At 47.0% G+C, this 17,858-nt stretch overlaps 1 protein-coding gene across 1 annotated transcript; it reads right to left on the bottom strand.

Moving 5' to 3' along the window:
• Positions 1 to 586: 586 nt before the first annotated feature.
• On the bottom strand, positions 587 to 16,527 carry LOC126539635 (excitatory amino acid transporter 1-like). The gene is made up of 7 exons (XM_072285243.1): positions 16,519 to 16,527; positions 14,466 to 14,555; positions 12,460 to 12,618; positions 9,287 to 9,421; positions 8,027 to 8,316; positions 5,531 to 5,573; positions 587 to 1,118 (listed from the first exon to the last, which is right to left on the bottom strand). Exons 1-7 carry the CDS (start codon positions 16,525 to 16,527, stop codon positions 600 to 602), a joined length of 1,245 nt encoding a protein of 414 aa, XP_072141344.1. The 3' UTR covers positions 587 to 599.
• Positions 16,528 to 17,858: the final 1,331 nt, after the last annotated feature.

The raw sequence follows: 17,858 nt of genomic DNA, 5'->3' as shown, positions 1-17,858 counted from the left end.
TAAATAAATGAATAAATGGAATGTGAAAAATATCAGCGCGACAAAAAGTGGAGAAGACCAGACAGGGCAGCGTTCGTCGTATTTAATAATAAATAGCAACGCGATATCCTGGAACGCACGATAATCATGTTAGTGCCGGGATTATCTTGATGTCATTAAACCCGCTGCTGTCGGCAGCCGCTTGATGTCGCTCGACATGTATACGGAACTTGCACAGCTAGTGTGATTCTGCAACCCCAGAGGCGCCCTTAAGGTCGTTGTTGCTTTACATCTCTGCGCATTCGGAGACGGGAAAGAGCACCATCGTTTTCTGTCTGTTCTGACTACCAACGCATGTTATGCGCATTAACTTGCAGTGGATCCGGTGGCGTCAGTGAGGTGGGTTCCCGAAATCGCCGTTAGCAGTAGTCGTACAGGCTAAAGAATTGCAATGGCCCGCATGAAGACTGAGTAGAAGGCCTGTGTAAGTGGACGAGCTTACTGCATGGTGCGGAGTAACTGCATGGACAAATGCATCCGTGCTCGGACCCGGTAACAACTCACCACCGTGACCCAAGAAGAGAAACAGTACGCCGCAAATGCTGAGCGACCGCGGTGAATCAACGCAGAATTTGTGCTGCATTAAAATCGGTAAAATAACGAAGCAATCTCTGCCTGCGGAACGTATTTAGGGAGGATGTTCCGCTAACCTTGGTCATATAGAGTGCAGGTAGGAAGAGGAACGCGTGAACCCCGAGCCCCAACAGCACCGTGAAGGAGTACAGGCCCAGGTGCCACATGACCTTCGGCAGATCCGAGACGCGCGACGCGTCTACAGCGATGAGCGTGCTCACGGCCACCGGCGAGAAGCACAACGTCTTCTCGGCCATTCGCAGGAACTTGGAGCCGAGCACGCGAGCCAGCCGCAGGACGAAGTGCGAGCTGCCCGCGGGCGGAGTCTCGACGCCGACGAAGTCGTTCATCGCCGAGCACAGCGGCGGAGGCTGTGAGTGCGACAGGGCGAAGCCGAGGATGAGGGAGAAGCCCAGCAGGCCGACGAAGTTGGTGTGAGCTAGTTTCTCCGGGTGGCCCTCGTCGCCGACGTCTGCAACCGTGTCGCCGCCGGGAAGCACCGCAGTAAGGACAGGTACGTCGAGTCGAAGATTTTTTATTTCAATTTCAAAGTTTATTCAGCATTTCAGGGATGTTAGGGCTGCATGCAAACGTCTGTGTAAAGGATGGATTTAAGGTATGCGCCTTTTACAGAAACTTGCCATTTGTATTATGCGTCAATGAAATAGTGACTGCTAGAACGGCGCATAAATTGGATTAGATCAACGTAACATTACGCAAGCAATGCTCTAGAAATAATCGAAAAGCAAGTCATTATTCTGTGGTTCACGTACTTTTTGAAGAACACAACGCACACTAAGGATGCACAAATAACTCGCAATCATACTTAGCACTAGAAATTGATTTACAGGTATTGCGGTCGCTGCTGCTTAAAACACACAGCATCGTTTAAAGGGGTGGCAGGTTGAACGTTAATGTTTGACGACCATATTTATTTATTATTTTAGGGCTGAACCAATCATCGATGCTGTGCGTGTTATGGGCGCTTGTCTTATGGTGCAAATGATACACACTGTTGGAAAACGAGCCGTGCTGTCTAATACTCTAGTACGCCGGTTAAGAAGCACTTTCTTGTAAAGTTCTGGAACAGGAGTAATATACAGCTCTTGAAACTGTTTAATTTACTATGGTAGTGGAAATTTCCACTGGTAATTTCAGGATGGTCCCGACGAGCTGTGATAGGTCGTGTGAAACAGCATTGATGCTTGCACAATAACCTGAGGGGTCTCTAAGAGCGGTAACTGAGTTTCATTATTGCCACTATTTACAGCTTATGCTCGCGTTGCCGCTTTACACGACCTCAAGGAGCTGTCGGATCGCCGTGAAATAACCAGTCGAACAGGGCCACTCGGAACTGTTCTTTGGAGATCGTTCGCGCCATAAGTAATCCTAAATGTGCAGCAACACCTCGCTCCCATTGCTCTTCCCATCAGCACTCACGCTAAATTCCGTGCACCCACAGTGGCCACTCGAGCCTTCGCGGTCGTTCTACGTACTATGGCGTCTTTGCAACGGCGCGTGGCGGACTTGTTTGCCTTTCAAATGCTTTAGCGTTTCTATGCCCCGTGCTCTCGCTTTGCGGTGTTCTAGGCAAAGCGAGAAGGGCAGAATATTGCCGGTCTGAAGCACGGAATGTGGCCAGGCCACCACTATGCAGGTAAAGCTGCAGGCAGTCGAAGAGAGGTTGAACAAGGGACGCCTCAGCCCTCGCCCAACGTTTCGACAAGACGACTTGTCCTCCTCAGGGCGACAGCTGCTTTTCTTGGAAGATTTATCTCTAGGGTTGTGCGAATATTCGAAACTTCCGAATAACGAATCGAATGGTATCCTATTGATTTGGATTCGGTCTTCGAATCGAATAGTCACTATATGTAAGTGGGAATATTTTTCGAATACTTTTCGAATATTTCGAAACGTCAACTGCGCCCGAATAACCATAAAATTGGAGCAAGCAAGAGTACGGTAAATTTTCATCTCCGCGGGCATAGTATAGACACACAAAACATGAGAAATTGCTTAATGGAGCAGGCTACGTCACTCAGGTAGCCATAGTTTAAAGGCTGTACGTACAGCGATCATTCGCACTCTCTGAAGAGCCCTGTGCACGTGAAGAAACTATACTTGCTTGCTCCTATAATGCTTCATTTGTACTTTTAATAAACACCGCTTCACTACGTAATGTAATAACAGAAACTTGCGAACTTTAAAAATACTGGGATGTGAACATCGTTTTATATTAATTGTGATAGCAGCTATGTATTATTCGAAACCTATTCAATATTCGATTCGATTCGCTTCTGGTGCTATTCGATTCGTATAAGATTAGGCCTCAAAAATCACTATTCGCTCACCACTATAAGTTGTCTCCTTGAGTGACTGTGTGCGCGATTGGGCATGACAGTATCGCTCAAAAAAAAAAAAAGAAAACACTGAGGAGAATCATATTTACAACGTCACATATATCTTGAAACACTTCTAGTTGAACGTATGTTGCATCGTTGACTAATATGTGTAATGTGTATTAAGCGAGTTAGATGGTAGACGGTTAGGCGTTTACTATCAGTGTCAGAATGCCGTCATGTAGCGGGATCACTGCTTTCGTTATTCTTTCACGATGTTTTATATCAGGCATATTTTTCGACTGACCAGATAGGTGCTTTACGAGTGTGTATACACTTGAAATAGTTCATGTTATGATATCTGACGTTCCCGTAGAGAGTCTTGGCATGAACTACACATTCTGTAGGCTTGACAAAACTCGCTGAAGATTTGAAAAATTCTGAATGCGTTTTGCAACTGTACGCATTTCATGATTCTGAATACGCAAGAAAATGAGGTGAAACTAAATTTTCGATGGACAGATGACAATGGACCATGGTTAATTAGCGCCTGAATGGGATATACCTGTAGTTCCCCAGCGCAGATTACCTAGCTAGAACAAAGTACTTCAGGACGACGCGGAAGCTTTGTTTACTGAAAAAAAGAACTGCCGCGAAGCATCAAGCTTAAGTGTGGTTCAATAATTTTTGCTGGCGTCTTGTTCAATCATGTGTGAGATTACCGTCGTTTAGACTTCGCCTTCCTTTGTTGCCTCTATTTTTAGGGGTTCAAGATGTTGCCGTGGCATTATGTTCCGTTTCCTGGCGATAACAGAAGACTGCAGCCTCAGTCAACCTCGTGCTTCGTCATTTTATCGTGTTCGGCGAAGGCATTTGGAAGGAGTTTCGTTTTTTCCAAGTCTTTTAAGCACTTCTTGAGGTGTATTTAGAAATTTCTGGATTCGCAGATGTACGCACGCGTATCTAAAGTTCGTGCCAGAGAGTGCCTTACACCACCCCTCGAAAGTTTTCTTTCTTCATTTTTTCTTTGTCGAGCTACTGTAATTTTCTTTGTTGAGCTACTGTAACTTACACAAATGAACGCGAACCACGTGCATGTTGTAACAGCATAAGACACGCGCCAAAGTTTCCATCAAGCGCGGCACATATGGGATAGTGGTGCCCACGGCAGAATTAAACACGTTGCGGCATGGGATGCGACAAACGTCGTTACACAAAAGTCGTAAAGCTATTTAGGTAGCCGCAGGCTGCAAGCTCGGTGCAGTCGCTGCGGGATGCGATTCTAGCGGTGCGCAAACCCGCGGTGCGACTCGCATCGCCTCGTTCTCCGCCCTTTCCTTGCAGTGAGACGCCGTGGCGGCGCGAAACTTAATTGGGCAAATGACGCGCCTGCTTTCTGGCTGTCGTACAGCCCCGCACAAAACTGGTTCGAAATTCTTGCGATTGCTGTTATTACTGCAAAACTTCCTTTACACCTCTTGATGACAGTACTTATGTTATCTGTAGTTTTGTTAATATCTCAGTGGTTTCAATAGCCAAAAACCTACAAAACGTGTCGGGTATGAAAAACAGAAAATGCAACTTGCCAAGATTCCCCGCTGCAGCCGGGTGATCGTCACTGACGTGCACGATATCACTCGCGTTATGGTTTGCCGCCACAGTCGTCTGCGTCTGCGGGAATTGAGAAACGACTGCGTTGTCCCTTTGCGCCTTTCAGCGCTATTTGCAGGCTGACTACCCCTAATTCAAGCGTTAAGCTTTATAAAACTTGTGTCGCGCGTAGCGGTAGTGGATTTAGCGTGCTATACTGCAGTTATTGCACACGTTGTGCGTGGCAAAATGTTCATTCATAGCTAATTCGTAGCGATTCATAGCCGCGCCCACCAGCGGGGCAACGTTTTGCGTATACGGTTATTTTTATCGTCGTTGCACAGGCCCACACGTGGTGGTATTAAGATCGTCGTTCAAACTGGAGCTTGCCATAGGGCTAGCCACCGACAACGCACATGCTTCGCAAAGTGATAGCTGTCTGCATTCATCAATGCGACGAGATAAGCTAACGCCTTTGGAATTCCTAATAGTGAGTGGACTATTGAACTGACTATAATTTACATTCTTGAGCTATAGCTATCTGGAGGGAGAAATAACCACTTTAAAAACTGTGAACGTCGGCTTTCCTTTTCTTCCACCCTGAATACTCGTTGAACAGACATGTTTTGACCTTTTCCTGCTTTATTTATTCATTTTTACTTTGCGATCACAGTGTGCAGCCCGACTGCGTTCCCAGCAACAAGACAGTCGACGGCAGGGGCAAATGTAAAATAGGAGCAGCTTGCATCTACTCCATATCTTAAAGTGCATGTGAAATTCACAGCGTACCGCTTTACCCCCCCCCCCCCCCCCCACACACACACACACACTCCCCTTTCCTGCCAGAACTACACGAATAGGGCTTTCGCGAAGACTTATTGTGCTTATCTCGATGTAACCATCGAGTACGGCGCAAGCACCGGTGCGATATCTTTTCCAAGATTTTTGAGTGGACTTGTTCATTTACATGAACCCGATATTGGACTCACCATGAAGACGAATGCTTCCACGAAGTTCTCCGGAATTACATTCCTGTAACAAACATGACGAAAGTCAAGAAATGTAGGCCGTTGGAGGCAGCAAACGTTTTCTGCTATTCATTCACGCGTGGTGAGCTCTGCCACACTGACTGGGAGGATACAATGTCTTCGGCATAGTGGTTTAGATCAATCGCATTTGGATCGTACAAGACACTAAACATAATTGGGCACAGTAGTCCAAATGAGGCTGTAGTAGAGGCTGCACTAGCCAATGAAACAGCGAGACGCTTTTACTTGCGTTCTTTTTTTTTTTTTTTTGTGAACATGTGGTCGAGGAAAATATTGTATGCCTGTGTAATGCGTATAGAACTCGACGAGACACATAAATAATAAGTAACTCGGTCATCGCTTCACATTCTTGAAAAATATATCACGCAACTAAAAATAAGCTTAGTGCAACGTAGACCAAGGGGAATCGGATGTAGACATGTAGGAACTAGAGTACACTGTGAAATAATTTACACCACTAAATTTGAATAAGGGTATAACTAGATTGACTCACAACCTGACACCCATGAAGCGTGTACTAGGTCTATAACACACAACCTTCGCATTACGTGGGTTTGGTTCCCACCGGCGAGAAGTTATCTTTTCGTCCACTTTCACTTCCGCCTTTTCTTAATTACTTTCTGCGTTTTCAATTTCAACCACGGCTGATTACCGCTATGTTTTCCTTGGTTTCATTGCCTGCGGGTTTTATATGGTCGCGATTAACAAAAATCGAGCCCCCATGTTTCCCTTCTCCTCGTTCAAAGTTTATTATAGGAATTTAACCTTTAATTTGTAAAAAAAGTGTGCATAGTGGTATTCCGGCGCTTCATGCATGGCGCTTGTCATCATTATGGTAAAACAAATTAGAGTGCAAACGCAAACGCAAATACACGCGCACACGCACTCGCCCACGCACACATTTCTTAAGATTTCTTAGGAGTGATTGTGCGTGTATGCGGGTGTTGTTCTTTCTTTCTTTCTTTCTTTCTTTCTTTCTTTCTGGTGGGGGGGGGGGGGGGGGCTCTAATTTGTTTTACCGTCATGAGCTACCAACTAGCCCAACAACAAATTCCTCTAAGCTTGTCCTATTGTTTTCCATCTCACGATCTAGGTGGGCTAAAATCAAGAAGTATATCAAGGAGTAAGGGTATCGGATGCGTAACTTAACTTCGTTTAGCAGTTTTTTGACACAACGCACCGAGATTTCGGTTGTGCTGCAATCATCGTCAGCATTCAACTCGCGACGCGCGCACGGTCATATGCAGTGTCCCAACTATGCTTTATTGAGAGCTTTAGGTTAGGGCAGCCAGCCGTCCCCTGGAGTTTGGGGATGCTAAGTGTCGGGGCGTACAAAAGAACCCAAACCAAAAGCGAGTACAAAAGACCGCGAAGGGCCCACGGTGGAGTTTACGACACCCAACGCTTGGTTGTGGCTTGCGTCCCCTAACCTAAAGCTGCCTATTTTCTCGATTTACATGTTTCGCATTCCGCTCACTCGAGGTCCCACGCGCGGTATACCCGCTAGACTCTGGACGCGTAAAACCGGGCTAGCAGCTTACACCGACAACATTAGGACGCTATAGAGGGTAATACTAACCACTTTATATTGATAATCTTCCGAAACTCGAATTTCGTTAATTTTGCTGTGAGAGGTTGAGTACCAGAGGAGAAAGTGAAGGCCATACTGCGTACCAAAAGACCAGCGCCGGTACGTCAGTGTGACGTCGAGGATTTCAAAGTATTCTCTCGTATTTGGGCCGTTGTAGCGTAATAAACGTACTCGAAACTCGCTAATTTCTAGCCTTTGGCTCGTTTAGAATATATTGATGTACTCAATCCTTACAGATAGTTAACTAGGCCCGAGTGGATGCCGTCAAAATTCATGACGTCATGGCTAGCGGGTGCCAGAACACCAAGGTGGCGCCGCCACCCGTCTTAAATCGTTTTTGCGTCTTTGCCGGCGTACCGTGCTTCCCCTTACGGTAGGAACGCCATTTTTGTATTGTAAGAGTAATTTACTAACACAGGCGCAACTTATCTTTATCTGAGTAGAACTTGTTGCTTGGCGAGTTGGTTGGGATATAATGAATACATTGTTGCGCCAAAAAGGAAAATAAAGACTTAGGGGGGAGAGTATGAAACGACAGATCGAGCGCTCGATCTGTCGTTTCATGCTCTCCTTTCTAAGTCTTTATTTTCCTTTTTGGCGCCACAATATATTCATTTTATTTTTCTCTTTAGAATCTGCTTTCGCACATGTTTTCGTCATCGTATACTATTACTGAAGTACTAAAGCGCCAAACAGACGACACAAGAAGAGACACGAACGAGCGCTTCTTGTGTCGTCTGTTTGGCGCTTTAGTACTTCAGTAACATGCACCAACTAGCCCAACAAAAAGTTTTGATGGAATATCTTACACTATGGCGTGTTAGCGCGCAGTACTGCCTACGTGCCTGAATATGTCGAGTAGCGAGTTGGCACTCATGGTGACATTGTATCGCCAGTGGGCTGGCAGCTTCCTCGCCCCGACTCCGGGGCGCAAGAGCAGCGCGATGACCATGCCGCTGGTCGCGGACCACAGCGTGGTCAGCGAGAAGTAGGCGAGCGTGCGCAGGACGAGGCGAGCCCCCTGCGCCGTTGGTTGGCCGCCCACCGCGCTCACCACGCTGGTGATGAACAGCGGGATGGCCAGGCACTGCAGCACCCGCACGAACAGCTCGCCGGGAAGTCGCAACATTCTCCTCTGCGAGCGCAAGTGGCGAGGGACGTTGGCGAAGAGCGCGAGAGGTACGGTAGGAGGGTGGTGACGTAAGAGGTGCGCAACGCATTTAAGGGCAGCGAGAATATAGTAGTGCGGGTAAAGGGAAGAGACACAAGAGCGTTGACTATCGATTTGACTTTATTGGTCAAAGAAAGTAAACATTCGGTCGCAGAGGGCGAGTGAGTTCACGGACACTATATCGCAGGCACGTGGCAACATCGGCAATACACGCATAATCCACACGCCTTCTACGTTCTGTAGCGTAACTTCATTAACCAATAATATTGTCAGTAAGTGCTTGTGTCTGCGTTTCTTCCCTTTAATCGCACTCCTCTTTTCTTTCCGCACCCTTTGCGCATGCTTGAACGACTTAACTTCGCCCAACTCTCGCCCAACTTGCTATCCAAACTTTGTACTATCTTGTAAACACAGGACGGCACATATATGCAAATCGACGACTGACTATCCAAATGAACATTTCTTTTTAAGAGAAACACGCTGTTTATACCAACGTTAGAAAAAGAAAGTTTAAAAAGCGCGTCTTTCTCCTGATAAAGTTCCATTGATGGTAAGCACACCTGTTGTGGATTGTTTGTCACTCATCCGTCGTATTGTGTTGCGCTCCGGTTACAGGATGTAAACATACCAATTAGCCCAACTCTCGGTTCAATTAAATCAGATTATTTGGTTTATAAAATAAAACAGGCTTATTGGAAGGAAAATGGGCTAAAAGCTGAATCATAATGCACGTGGTGCTTTCGGAACGCATGTTTCCAAAAGCACCACGCCCACATCTCGTATGGCGTCAGCAGCGGAACCGGGATGAGGGCGCCGACAGGCCTTCAAGCTGGCTCATTCATCTGCCCATCCCGGCCGCCGAAGACACGATGGTTAAACTATACACTCTGCACCGCAGCTGAGGGTGGTTGTATCTGCCGATGGGGACACTGGCCTGCAGCTCGGTGAGGTTCAGTGGATTCAGAACAGCCCCCAGTGCGAAGCCCAGCACCACCGCCAGCAGGGCAAAGAAGATCACCGGGTTGCTCATCACCACTTCCAAGACGTCGGCGCGTTGCTCGAGGTCTTGCTGTGTTGTGGGGAGGAGGAGATGTAGACATGCCGTCCGTTTAAAGCCACAAGCGGCAGCGATGCGCCTGAGCATATATACACTGGTGCACCGGAAGTGGAGCAACAGGAAAGCATGGACGAAGACAATTAACAGAGCCGGCAGGCTTCGTAATCCGAAGAAAAAAAAAAGTAATATAAAAGCCTCCGGTCGTGGAGACATGTACTTGGAATATGCGATATAAACAATAAATAGATCTTTGCAAGACGTCCAAAGAAGATATTACCAATGAAATATGTTTTGAAAAATCATCGAGGGAGTTTGCTCTTTGCTTTTTACAACTATATGGCTGAGTGCTCCAGGACGAAATACTGCAGGCAAGAGATTGACAATGTAGATATTTGCCGTTGCTGTATGTAAGCGATATTTAGTCAGTGTTCCTGGACTTTATGTTCCTTTATACGAAGGCATTTGACCTTATTGACCATGGCGTTTTATATATATAAAGAACTTGAATATTATGGTATCACGGGAGTCGCAAATTATTTATTCTTACTTTCAAAATAGTTCATAATTTGTAAAAATTGCAGGTGAATGTTTAGAAAAAAAAAAAAAAAAGCCAGTAACGTCGGGCGTTGCTCAGGGTAGCATCCTGTGACCATTTCCTTTTACACTTTATATAAATGAAATAACTAACGTATATACGACTGCTAGATACACAATATACGCAGACGACACGATCGAGTTTGTTTATTGCCGGCAAATCAGGTGCTGACTCAGTATTGAGAGCTAATAATGCACTCACTTAAGTAAATGTCTGGGCAACTCATAATTACCGGAAAGGTTAATGTTAATAAAGCCAAAGCAATCCTGTTCCGTCCACGCAACAGCTCCCTCCTCTTAAGCTAAATGACAGTGAGATAGTTCTAGTTCCATCTGCAAATACTCTGGGAGTGTTCTTTGGTTAACACATGACTTGTCGCTGAATTGTCTAGAATTGTGGGCAAGCTGGGTCGCCGCTCTTAATTTTCCTATGTCAGTCAACATAATGCTGTACAACGCACTCTTCCAACCCCGATCTTACTATGGACTTCTCGTCTGGGGATCTACAACAGGCGAAAACCTGAATAGAATTACACGTGCACAAAAAGAATAATCCGCCTAATATCTAAAGCTTGTTTCCTTACGCACACAGCGGGCTATCTTCAGAAGCATCATCTTATTCCGGTTCATTCATTACACAGTTACAAACTATGCCGACAGTACAAACTCGCAATAGGAAATAATGATGACGGATGAAGTAAGTTAGCCAAGCTAGTAGAAAACGTAACATCATGTATTACATGGAAACCGGAACAGCTGAACGTTTTAGAATGCCGCAAAATTATTGTAAATGGAAGCTGCAGTTCTTATTGCCCACAATACTGAACACCATGCACAATGAGAAACACTTTGACTTGACTAATACATCATTAAGCGAACTGAGAAGCATATTTATAAGTAGGAGCCCACTGACAGTGAATTCCTGTTAGCCTGTCATACAATTCTGTTTTGTGTGCGTTGAACGTTTTAAAGTATTCTATGATATTGCACTGACTGACTGTGTTGCGATCTGATGTCTTAATTGAAGTTGTTGTTTTTTCTTTGCTCTCTATATTTAAGCACGTATATAATTTCTAGAACCTGCCAGATGAAAGGCTGTTGTTGCATTGCATTGTGTGTTGTCGTATTGTGTTGCACTCTTCACCAATCCTCCGTATGCTGCTCAGCGTTCTGGTGGCCAGGTCTCTTCGAGCTGTGCTAAACAGCAATTTTTGCTGGTTATCAGCAGCGTTGCCTTCGTTCGTGTTTGCTGCAAATAAATTAAAATTCAAATATTTAGTCACAGTGTAATCTTTTAGCTTCCAGTGATCGAGGCAAGCGCGCAGGTCTAAGGAGCATTGGACTTAAGTATGCAAGAAATAAAGATGAGCAGGAGGGGGTTGGGTGCTTAAGGGAAAGCGGTGATGAATAGATCTGTCAGAACACTGAGGAAATTTGGGTCGCATAAATGTCTAATTGTGGAAGCAAACTGGATGAATCGGGGGAACCGAGCCGGGGCTCGATTTCAAGTGACGTGTAAATGGAGCACACATTGTACGATGCCGAGGAAAACATATGGGAAAATTAACTTATCCTTAAGCTGTCGAATTAATTATACATGAAGGTTTAAAGATGCGCGAAACATTATAATTTCAACAATGGGAAACGGTGATTAAAGAAACAACCTCTGTGCCGCTGGTAGCCGAACGCCCACCCTGTGCGGGACGCGTTCGGTGCTCTTCTATAGTTGAACTACAGTCCGTAGGTCGGCATGTATACTCACTGACGAGTGCAGTGACTCGCTCCATACTCGTTTCGTAGGCGTGCATTGGTGAGTGACTAAGGGTGTGACAGACGTGAGTATGAACGGCAGTGAGTGCCAGGTAAGGCGAGTGCGAATGAAAGTTCTTTTTCATTGGACGTGAGTATCAACAGGGGTCTGCGAATCTGAATTAACGAGAATGTGTATGTGAGTGTGCGCCGGTGAGCCGGAATGGAGTCGAGCATGAACGTAAGTGGGTGCCGGTACAGTGTGAATAAAATCGACTACGAATGTGAGTGAGCAGAGAACGTTAGCGAGTGCACATGCGGCAACGCACGCGAGTGAACAAAAACATTGCTGAGCCTCACTCAGCAATATTTTTGTATATCCGCTTATCCTGCCGATCAGTTTTGTCCCTCCGTCCTACTTTCTCGGATATTTGTGCACCTGCGCACATAATCCATATAGCTCCGAGAAGTGCGTCATGCAGGACTTATGACCAGTGCTAGTCAAGCCAATGTGGCGGACACCCCATGGCCTCGCCGCACTCTTATCTTTGTCCGGAGTCTTCTAGTCCAAGCTTTGATTTACCGCGGACTACGTGATGCGTGACCGTCCTTTGTCTCGCACTGCTCGTTTGAAAGCTTTACTAACATCTTTCGTAGACATATGTATTACCAAGTTGCTCTTTCTCTTCAGGAAGCTCCCTACTCACCTGCGAGCTGTGCCCGTCGCGGCTACGCACGCTTCCCTTGCGCGTTCTTTCGGCGACGATGCTCTCCCTGGACGTGGTGGAGCCGGCGTCGGTGCGCCTGAGGCGTCCGCTCGTCGGACCATACACGGACTGCAGCCGCTGGGAACGCCTGCCGCTAGACTGCGCAGCACGCATTGCGCCGCGAAAGCGCCGCTATACTTTTTTCGGCGTTAAGCTTGTTTCACACTACGGCCGCTATGTACGGGCTGCATGTTTGCGAGTGAACCAGCATGTCAACGCATAGTGCAGGCAAAGAGAGCACGCGAGTACGTTGGCTTCTTCGCTATTGAACGCTCTGAAGAGATTTTAGCCTCCGAAGCCATCCGAGTGGAACTGGGAGGCAGTCGCCGCGTTTACATGGATGCCACGGGAGCGTGTCATGTTTGTTAGCGCATAATATGGCGAATCATCCTTCGTGCAAACCAAAGCAGCACCAGTTTCCGACGATTATCGTTCCTTCGGTGAGTGGAGGAGAGAACTCGGTGATGGCCATCTCATTTTTTTTTTTCTGTCCCTCAATGTGGTGCGCCAACGTTTACGCTCACCGCTCGAGACGGCGTGCCCCGTCTTAACTACCCTCTCCTGGCGTATAAATTCGCTTTCCTTGCGTATTAGCGCAGTTTACATGGATGCGATGCGCTATAAATGCGATGCGATGCGCCACTTCTCGCATTCGTGTAAACGCCACTAGTGCGGGCCAGAGACCGCTATGGAGCGGAGGAAACACGATAAAAAGTTACGGTAATGGGGGGAGGGGGGGGGGGGGGGGGGCGGGGCGTGCCGGCCGTTGAGCTCGGCGACACTTGTGCAGTGATTGCTGCCGCGTTCCTTTCGCCCGCGTGGCTCCGTATGCGAAGAGTGTACACTCGTCGCTTAGTTGTCTTCGAAATTATTCCTGTGCGTTAAGATCGCGCCGTGCACTATAAGCGGTAAGCGTAGCGCGTGAGCAGCAACGCTGCACAACGAGCCAGTTCTAGAACTGAGTCAAATGACTGAGTCGCAGTAGGTTGAAGGTTGAAGGTTGAAGGTTTATTTCCGCAACTGGTGTTGCGAGGACAGCCAGGGAAAAAGCTGTATAGACAGCTTGAGAGGTCCTGGCTTCCTCTTACAGTGCAGCATTGACGGCGGCGGAGTACAACAACAAACAAAACGTGAGGAGACAAACAAAAAAAACAAAAAAAAAAACACGTACGTTCGGTACAGAGAATGAGACATGCACGTTCAGTACGCAGTACATTGTACTTGTACAGTACAAAACTACACGAACATTTGGGGCAATTCTTTCAGAGAAATATTAGATAAATCAATATTCTCGTAGCAGTACAAATGGTTCAGAAGTGTCGGTAAGGTATGCTGCAACATTTGTTTGCCATAGTTTGTGCGGCATTTCTTAACATTCCAAGGTTCTGTTGTGCGGGTATCATACACAGTTCTGCTCTGCTCTAACCCAGCAAGTCTAAGCAAGGAGTCATCATTTTTCATCATGGCGAGTTTATATTTATAACACAGTCTGTAGTTATACATGGACTTCATCTGTATAATGTTGTGTTGATGGAAAAGGCCTGCGGTGTGGAAGAAATACGGCACTTTACATGCAATGCGTATAATACGTTTTTGTAAGACAGTGAGTTTGTTAATGTTTCCAGCTGTTGTTGTTGCCCACACCATACATCCGTAGTTGGCTATGGAAGAGAACAAAGAGTGGTAAAGTAACAAGTTAACTGATGTAGGAAAATTAAAGCAATTGCGGCGCATGATACCAACTGTTCTGGAAAGCGTCGACGGCCGCTGCTGACGTCGCACTGCTCGCGCGCCTTTAGAAGAATCCTCGACATCTTTCATGTTCATCCGCGAAGTTGTGTTTTATCTCTATTATATCGATATTGTTCGCCTAAAGTTGCCACTCATCTCCTTCCGCAGTAGTGGCGGACAGTTTGGAAGCGCCGCATGTGCTCGTTGCAACGCACCGGGAACTTGCTGGCCGCCCTGAGGCTGCCCCGCTCCAGTCGCTTGGGCGCAGAGCCCACCTGATCCTGGCAGGCCGTCGGCACTGCATCCTGCAAGCGACAACCGCCGCACTTGTGAGTTCTTATCATCGCACATTTCGCGCCGTCATATACAAGGTACGCTACTTATAGCGTAACTTCAAGGCGAGCGTTAAGTTCGTTGCAACTCCACTTGGCCAAAATCAAGCGTTCGCGTAAGTGCGTTGAGCTTGAGAATCCGGGCATTGCCACTCGTCAGCGCCCTCTATCCTCATCCCTGTCGATCATCGCCGTCGCCATTGTGTGTGCTCCCCTAACGTTCGGGGAACATTAAGTTAAGGGAGTCGAAACTTTAACAATAGTAGCTTCAGCATCAGTTTTAATAGCGAAATCAAATTAAGAAATTGGCAGTTTCGCTTGAAGGGCGAAGTACTGACAGCGATAGCAAAGTTTAGCGTTGCGCTCGGACTCCTGGGACGGTGTTCAACCTACTCGCGGGTGCGACTATACGCGCATGAGACATACGCCGGTGCGTCAAGATTTCCGGCACTCTTGAAAGCTTTAACGCGCCGTGTATAGGGCCTGTTATGTCATTACACAGGCACCACTGCGCTGTCTGTAAAAAGCGGCACCAGTGAAATTACACCACTTTCAGAATGTGTGCGGAAAACTATGAGAGGAAAAATTCTAATCCACCCGACTGCAGCACGAAGATAAAAACGAAACCTATACGGGTTTGTCAGAAATTTTCGCAGTTCAAGAAAAATTCGCCCTGGTCGGGGGATCGAACCCACGAACGTCGCCTTTCCGGGGCAATCGCTCTGCCATTTGAGCTAAGCAGGAGGCTAGCAGATCGCAGAGCGAGGGCGAATTAATCGACAACTCCAAGCACAGGGACACTGAATATGGCAGATCAGTTCTGCGGAGCCCCGCAAGGTGGAGGAATGTTCAAGAAAAGAAAAATAGTCACCTTCGTCCACCTTGCGGGCTTTCGCCGAACATATTTGCCATGTTCTCACTACGGGCTGCTTACTTTACTACGAGGAAGCGATAAGGAGCTGCGGATGAGAGAAGGAAAAACAGACAAGAGGGAAAAAAAAGGAGCAGAAGACAATTCGTTACTGCTTCCTTCGACCCCCATTATTGAAATATAGTTCAAGGCAGCGATATTCCTTTTTAAGAAAGGCTATCGACACAACACTAACGCTCCGAGATTGTCAGTTGGTGATTCCCACGACATGAATTATTCCCGCGAATGCACGACAAGTCTCGCCATGATGATGATTATTGCTTGCCCATAGTGCACTCGCTTTTCCAAAGCAAGAATTTGTCCAGTGTCGGTGCTGTCTTTTGTACGCTATCCTGCTATGTCCTGTTTTTCTGCACTGCACAGCGGATCCTACAGTTTGCCTTTTCACTGCCCAAGGCATGTCTGCCCATTCGAGTCGCAATTGCATTAGAACCTTTCATATTAAGTGCCGTGCCGATTTAGGGCACCGAGGGGTATGTGGTTGACTTGAAGATTAGCGCGAGCGTAGCAATAATCTTAAAGCACATATATGTGATAAAAAGGGTACCTTGGTCGCAGTCGTTCCTTTTGTTGAGTCTATATTCATCGCCTCTCCTGAAGGAAGTCCCGGTATAGGTCATACACTTATGAGACGCCCGATCGAAGACGGTTGGTTGGTTGATAGGTTTGCTGTTGTATATAGCTCATACCCACTATGTGGTACTAGGCAAGAATTGGTTGAGTTGGGAAAATAAGTCAAGTCTAAAAAGAAACAGGTTTTTCCTGTCTCCTTTCATTCAGAGTTTTATTGACATGGTTGCGTTTTATTGAACCGTTTAATCTTTACCTTTCACAGATCTGTTCTGGTGGTATCTCCATATGCTACGTCTGCAATGAACTGGAACCGACTGACCACTTCTTTTTTCTGTGTTGTCTGTCGGCGGTTTTCTACTAAACGAAAACAACTTTTGGAGATTCCGCTTCTTGATCTGTGGCTGGGTGTGTGAAGTTCTCTTCTACTCTTACCTGGAGCATCGGTGCTAATATATAGCCACGGGGACGTTTCCCCGCAGGGGCGTCTCCGTCAGCAGGCGTTTGGTGTGTTGCGACGCCACCTACCCAAGCACGTGAGGGCTGGACCAAAGTATCGGTGCTAAAATACAGCCACGGGAACGTTTCCCCGCAGGGGCGTCTGCGTCAGCAGGCGTTTGGTGCGTTGCGACACCACGTGCCCGAGCACATGAGGGTTGGACCCTCCTGCGTGTAGCCGTGCGTGGCTTAGCCGTGTCTGGGGAAAGGAGGAACCTGGGGGTTGAGCCGATGCCGGGTGCTCGGACCTTGAAGGCCCCCCAGCGGAGGCAACACACCTCTTTGACTTCTGCTTCACATAGACTGCACCTCCAGACTGACCCACCTGGAGGAAATCTGCAGCCGTCTTTTCCTGTCCTTCTCTCCAATCTTTGTCTTTCTCTCTCGCCTTTTCATCTGTCCTTACTTCTCTTCCCTTCTTATTACTTCTTAATTTCTTGGCGGCAAGGGTTAACCGTGTGTAATATATTCAGTCTTGGATATATTTATAGTGACTGTTATAGCGGCGATGCATGGCTGGCTTCTGCAGGTAAACCTAGGGCGTATAACGTAAAACTATTCCAATATGTTTTTATTCCAATCTCCTGACGTCAAATTTGCGTAACGGCCGACGCAAGCATTGGGCGGTCACCCGCAGGGTTGTCTGAACAAACCAATCAATTAAATGCTCCCCTCGATCACTTTTGCTTGCTTCAAAAACGAATAACCTGTCCTGCACTGAGCGGCTTGCCTTATCTAATTGGCTCACAAGAGGCGAGGAGCATGCTCAAATGGAGAGGAATTCGATGGGGCCGAGCCACTGCACTGAATATCGATAACCGGATGAAGAGGGTGGTGCTGGCGTCTGCGATTGGTCCGCTTTCCCTTATTTATCTCGCGGTGGCTGGTCGAAAATCGCGGCGGCATGCAACGGAAGCTTAAGAATGACGCTAAAATGGTTCCTCAGCAAAGAAGAGTTGGCAGAACGAGGTCGTAAACGTGCCGAAAGTGCTCGAAAACGTTATGCGGCCACGCAAAAAGTTTTATTATACGCTAATAAACCCATGCTCTCCGGCAGGTGCGAGTAGCCAGTCCCTGTGCGATCGGCGGCAGCCATCTTCTATTCCTTTCGGAACGGGGCGGCCTGCGGCTATTCAGAAGAAAATTCAGTTTTGTTCAGCATAATAATGCATGTTTAACGCGTACACGTCACTTTGACGCGGTGAGTTTTTGCGGTTTTGTGAAGTCGCGTGACAGGCATGTCAAATAGCCGAGGGCTAATGGCAAAAAGGTGTCGA

This window comes from Dermacentor andersoni, chromosome 11, assembly GCF_023375885.2.
Source record: "Dermacentor andersoni chromosome 11, qqDerAnde1_hic_scaffold, whole genome shotgun sequence".
Classification (NCBI taxonomy): Eukaryota; Metazoa; Arthropoda; class Arachnida; order Ixodida; family Ixodidae; genus Dermacentor; species Dermacentor andersoni.
This window is presented reverse-complemented; position numbering and strand designations above follow the sequence as displayed.